This window comes from Lethenteron reissneri, chromosome 18 (assembly GCF_015708825.2).
Source record: "Lethenteron reissneri isolate LAM-NWPU_2019-01 chromosome 18, ASM1570882v1, whole genome shotgun sequence".
NCBI lineage: Eukaryota > Metazoa > Chordata > Hyperoartia > Petromyzontiformes > Petromyzontidae > Lethenteron > Lethenteron reissneri.
In genome coordinates this window covers 13,126,084-13,132,313 of record NC_083796.1, presented here as the reverse complement: position 1 = coordinate 13,132,313, position 6,230 = coordinate 13,126,084, and the positions used below count along the sequence as shown (strand labels likewise).

The following is a 6,230-nucleotide window of genomic DNA, read 5'->3' as shown; positions in this document are numbered from 1 at the left end:
CAAGAGGTTAGTATATCTCAAGAGCGCTCCAGGAACTCCATGTTTATGGATGGGGTTGTTGAATTCTGGACCTCTAAATCTGGCAGGAAAAGGCAGGCCATGAGTAAACCATTGTAATAGCCTCCCACTCTGTCGGAATAGCTCTGTGGTATCAGCTATTGCACTTTCCCTGAAACAAACTGCTGTTTTAGCCAGTAGTAGGCAGGCTGGGCAGCATCTGGGGAAAACCATATCATATACAAATAGTATATTGAAGCAACACACAATGCCTAAAGTCTCTTAATATCCGACTTTTAAAAAATTCGCACGTATATTGTATCTCGGATACATCTTCAAGGTGCATAAAATAAAAGGACAAAAAAACTAAGATTTCAAAAGGCTCGTACGTTGGAGAAGCTCTTCCCACAAATTTCACGCTCGAAATGAAATTAGAGGAATGCCAGACAGATGCTTTGCATCGTCGCTCGCACATCGCGGATGCGGTCGCTCTGAGAGAGAGTCGTGTGGCGGTGTGTTTAGAGCCCCCCTGGCCTACTCGGAGCCTGCAGGTAACGCGGGTGCTCTTGCCGACCACCTGCACTCGTCGGGTTTTAAAGATGCGTTTGTCCACAACGTGCCCTGCTGGTGCTCACCTCGCGTTCCGATCATGAGGTTTTGCTGTACAGTCTGAATGATGCGGGCTGGTGAGTGGGTTTGACGAAGCTAAAGTTGTTCGCTCGAGTCACCTGTCGGCTTCATATTAATCAGGGCACTGCTACCGTTGCAACAAATGCCACTTTGAAAGAAAACCTGGACCATGAATCATCTGATCGACCATTAAAACGTTTGCATATTATACAAAGCATCCATAAATGTATAATAAATTACTAAGTAATTATTTATTGTATTACTAATATTATTAATGAGAAGGAAGTTTAAATGTTGGCATCATTTGTTACACACGTGTTTTATTTGTTACCACCAGGTGTCAGATTAAAAGCTGGGGTAATCTTCAACAGCAACACGAGAGAAACATTCGGAACAATCGTAGTCAGAACAATAGTAGTCGGAACAATTGTAATTGTAGTCGGAACAATCACAAAGGGAATCATTACAAAGAGAACAATCACAATGGGAACAATAACAATAGGAACAATAACAATCGGAACATTCACAATGGGAACAATCACAACTGGAACAATAACAATCTGAACAATCACATGGGAACAATAACAATGGAAACAATCACAATGAGAACAATAACAATTGGAACAATAACAATGGGAACAATCACAATGGGAACAATAATAATGGGAACAATAATAATGGGAACAATCACAATCGGCAACAAACATGGGGGATCTCTCCCAGCCTCAAAGCCAAGTGCGTCACCAACACCACAGCGCACATGTCAAGGTTTGAAGGGTTGAGACTCGTACAATAAAATATGCATACGAGCAAGCGTGTGTATGTGTAGTCTACCGACTTCAAGCTGCCTAATAACACTTCTTTGATAATGGATGACACCTCAATGGACACTCCATATACATAGCCAGTCAAGCAGCCAGCCTATATCGACTAAAGAATCATCTAGTCCGCGGCACGACCACAGACCATCCCCTCCCGTCACATGCTGCTACGAAGCAACCTCTTGTCTTGGACGGCTGCCCTCTTAAAGGTTTCCCTCTCTGCTGCCGCTGCTGGCTCTGGGCACTTTACTGCTCGGCTTGGCCGCGTGGTTTTTCCCTGGCGCAGATTGGATCATGTGGTTGCTCGATTCTGCGCGCTAACTCCACAGTGTGTCACATCGCGGTTTGTCGCGGGGGGAGGTGGTTGTGGCATGGTGGAGGGTGAGACTGCGATGCTCGTGAAGTGTGAACGAGGAGGAGCTTCGTCGTCGTCAGTCAGTCGTTGCGCTCGGCCTCCTTGCTGCCTGGTCCCGGCTGGGCCCTGCTGGCTCTCAGCTTTCTCAGCCTTGCCAGGGGCGAGTCGCCGTTCTCGCTCGACGACTCCACACTCCACTGCCTCCTGCGGACACAAATTGCGCGGCGCCACGAGACATTTAATTGCATTCGCTGCTCGCTGCTACACCAGGTGAGATTTATTTTTCTTCGGGAAACATCCATAGACATCCAAGACAATGGGTCTTTCTCCGAGACCACAAGTGAGCCTTTGCCACGATGCCGTTTCGCATGTTGCGTGCCTTCCCTGGAGTAGATTCTCACCTCACACACATCAGTGCCGCTTGACGACTACCACCGTCGTCCATAAGAGTTTTTATTTGGGTTAGATCGCGTAAATATACGTGTCGTTAAACCCGCCACCACCCGACACAGCCAATTTGTAAAATTTGTCACGTCAACAAAACGTGCCAATTCGTTACTAGTTCAGCAAACCCACAACATTTACGATTGGAGTATGATGTTTCGCCGGTAAAATTACAACCGGCCTCATCAGGCGGCAGCCACGATTGCGGATCATTTGCCCCGTCTTACTAACACAGCATTTGCCACAGGAGCAACACAACACAGTGTTTGCCATTGTCGTGTGAGGCGGACTGTGCGGCCAAGCCTCACCTCGTCAACGCTGGGAGGTGGGGCTGGTAGGAGGGGATGGACACGTTGGGCGTCGACCTCTCAGATGTCTTCACCGCGCGGCTCTGCTCCTCCAGCCTCCTCTTCAGCGCGGCGTTCTGCAACGAGTCATCGGGGGGCATCGAGCGAGCGCCACATCGGACATACCCCCTGGGCCGGATCTCGTTGTTTGTTTGTGAGGACAAATTTGTATTTCGCGTGCCGCTGGCTTGGACGCATTTTTAACACTTCCTCCAAAAAACGGTTGAGGCGTTTGTTTTGGGTAAGGCCTGTCCATCCATCCTTAACGGGGTGGGGAGGAGGGGGGGCACTATTAATTATTCTGCTAAGATGATCCAATGCAATCGAACCCGTAGCATAGAGTCGTGTCGCTATTAGGGACTTACCCCGATTGAAAAGCAGCCAAATTGATCAAAGGGTTGGCAAAATACTTGGGGACATAAGCCAGAGCAAAAATGGACACGTTTCAAGAATTCAAACGCAATATTCCCTAATAGCTACCAGTCGGCTTCCATACTGCAAATGTGTGTATGTACGTTGAACTTCATCCGTGCCATACGTAGCCAACAGTGCTAATCAAAGGTGCGGTGGGGGGGGGGGAGGAGGACAACAAACTAGACACAAAAAGCACAAACAAGCAAATTTAATTCTTCTGGGGACAAACACGATGGTGCGTATGCAAGTTTTGTTTTTTGGATGCAGATTCACCGATGTGCATGCCTATGTGAATCGATGTTTACCTCAGACTCCAGTGTGGCCACTTTCTGCTGAAGGTTCGAAATCACGGCGTCCTTCTGCTGCAGCTCCCACTGCAAGCGCTCCACCTGTCGCAATGCGCACAAAGACAAAGCGACATCGTCGTCGCCCGGGGTCACACTGAACCCCACCCCCTGCTCTTGGCACCTGGCGGGCTCGCAAGTGACGACATCACATTTATCCCCACCTCGATTTTAAGACCGAAACAGCAGGAAGATTTTGCCACAGTTCTGGCTGTCGCCTGATGATGCTGGTTGTAATTACTGGCGAAACGTCACGGTGCTTGAATAGTAAATATGGTGGGGTTACTCTCCGACACACAACCGGTGTGCTGTACAGGTAACGGTGTGTTTTGTTTACGTGGCAAGCCTTACTGACTGGCTGTGTCAGGTGGTGGTGTGATCTAAACATAAAAAAACCTCTATAATGGGGTTACACGATTTGCATTTTTCATAATCAAGGTTCTAGGTTCAAGTTCGGGTTTATTTTGTTTATTGACCCAGGTGAGAGGTCTAAGATACCAACTGTTGTTACCGATTTAAAATATATCGATTTTTGTTTTATTCAAGTCATAACAAAGCCAGCAACACATCCTAAAAAATAAAACTTTAAAAATGTGTTTTGTATATTATTAATACAGTATTATTATAAGTGTTAACTATTCATGGATTACCATATATATTTAGAAGGAAAAATATAAACACGTGAAATACAAGGACTGTATTTCTCTCACCTTTTCTAACACACCCTTTATTTTACGATCCTGGGAGATGATGATTCCGTTGAGATGTCGGATTTTTTCGTGCAGGCAGGCCACCTCGCCTTCCAGCTGCTCGTACCTGCAAGAGCGTTCAATCAGAGGGCCGGACTAAATGAAGAGCGAATGCAAAGTCAATCTCAAGACGAGCAATGGGACGATGGCACTCATTGTGACCTTAAGTGGGGAGGCTTTTGTCACGGATTCTAGACTAACGTGTGGGAAAGCCGTTTGGCGAGAGTCGACCAATCAGCGCCATTGCATTCTGACGGTTGGCCAATCAGCATGCAGGGAGTTTGACAGGAGGCCAATTGGGATAGAGGACCTCAAGGACATCTGCATTTGACCCAATTTAGGGCTCTTTAAGTTGAATATTTTCATTGTCATTGTCCCCTAGATTTATCCCGCGTGTGCTGCCGGTGACATGTCACGAGACGGAGAATCCATTCGGAACTCTTAGGCACCAGCGTGACCCTTCGTGTTAGAGAACAGCCCACGGAAGCAGACCTCACAGGGCTACTTCTGAAATTGTTTGGTCAAATTTTAAACGTACGCCTGTTAATAAAACAAAATAAATGTTAGTAAAACGCATAGCATGCCGTCATGATAATGGTGAAGGTGAGGACCATGTGGCATTCGAGGGGAACGGCGATATACCCCGGCGCGATCGCAAAGTGACGTGACGGGAAGCGGCCGAGACGCGCGTCGTTCACGCTACGACCGGTGGGAATGAGCAAGCTGCCGCTATTGGCCAAGCGAGAGTCGGGGAGTTGTTTTACACGTGTGTCAAATACAGACAAATTTGAATTTGGAGATAATGGGGTGAAAGCTTCACGGAAGCAGACAATCGGAGGAATTTGCCGCAACTTGTACCTCGCTTGCCACGTTACGAGCGCTCACCTCTTCTGCTCGTCCTGGCTGCCACTCGGCCGTGCCTGGATGAATGACAGCTCAGACTCCACCTCCTCCTGCCGCCTGAGAAACAGCTCCCTCTCCTGTGAGTACACACGCACGCACAAACAAAGGTTCCCCCCGCCCCGCATAGCGTTGACAGACTGTTTTGCAGCAAGTGCTGTTAGCGAGCACTTCTGAAGGCCGGCACTGTGGCACACGAGGGGGTGGGTGGCCAACACCACGCCCGGCCGTCCTTTGTCTCCCCAGTGGCGATGTTTACAAACTGCACCGGGTACTCAATTGAGACTGAGTAGACCTAGGGGAGGCACACACGCACACAATCACTCTGCAACCGGGCCACGCCAGGGCCGTGCCAGGCCAGCCCGCCGAAGATCAGAAAGTGCGAGGCTCTTTTTCCACCGCAGAGGCCGATCCGTGCCACTGACATCACAGGCAGTGAACGGGGTCGCGATGGGTGCGTGTGACGTGGTGACGCTGCGTCACCACAGTGCGCCGACTGACCGCGTGCACGCAATGAGAAGTACCGTTAGCCTGGACCCTGGCCTTGCTTGGCTCTGAGCCAGATTAAGGTGTTTGCGAAGTTAGCGGAGCCACGGTTTGGTTCCGGCTTGACACGGCTAACAGTGGAAAACCATCGGTAACCACGAGGTCCCTGCACTGGCTAGCCAACACTGCATCACACCCTTTCATATGCGCTTCTGCGGCCGTCTAGAACGCTCTTCCCCACAATATTTGGAAGCCACTGGAGCTATGCACTTTTAAATAACTTCGATACTTTTTGTGTTTACTTTCTTGTCCTTCACCTGGACCTCCGATTAGCGTGGTGGCCTACGTACGGTGGTGCGAAAGAAGCTCAATATACACACACGCACAAGTTATCCGAGGTTGGCCATCAAACTCAGCTTGCTGGTTCTAGATTTGGTGTTCTTAATGCAATGTGCCTAACCACTACAGCGGCGGTTTGGTGACATACGTACGTCCTGCAGGCCAGAGAGCAGCCTCTCCAGCTCACGGGATCTCCGCTGGCTCTCAGCCAGCGTCCGCTCGGTGTCCTCACGCACCGCGTCTGCCCGCTGGAGTCGCGCTTCGTACTCCATCTGCCGGGCCTGCGTAGTAGCAGCGGCGCCGCCGCCGGGGTTCAGGAGTGGGACACAATTCCCGCGCAGGACTCATCGGCGACACGGGAGAGAGATCGATGGATTGGGGGTTTGGGGGAATCGGCAGCCCCA

General features: G+C 49.6%; 1 protein-coding gene across 2 annotated transcripts in view; it reads right to left on the bottom strand.

Annotated features, from left to right (window-relative positions):
• Window positions 1–930: 930 nt before the first annotated feature.
• The window catches only part of LOC133343882 (myocardial zonula adherens protein-like), a 32,017-nt gene continuing 26,717 nt past the window's right edge, over window positions 931–6,230 (bottom strand). For both annotated transcript variants that reach the window (XM_061553848.1, XM_061553849.1), the window contains 6 exons: window positions 5,979–6,107; window positions 4,987–5,081; window positions 4,063–4,168; window positions 3,314–3,397; window positions 2,556–2,671; window positions 931–2,007 (listed from right to left, as the gene is read on the bottom strand). In XM_061553848.1, coding sequence (XP_061409832.1) covers window positions 1,884–2,007; window positions 2,556–2,671; window positions 3,314–3,397; window positions 4,063–4,168; window positions 4,987–5,081; window positions 5,979–6,107 — 654 coding nt within the window. In that variant the 3' untranslated portion in view covers window positions 931–1,883. The remainder of the gene's footprint in view (window positions 2,008–2,555; window positions 2,672–3,313; window positions 3,398–4,062; window positions 4,169–4,986; window positions 5,082–5,978; window positions 6,108–6,230) is intronic.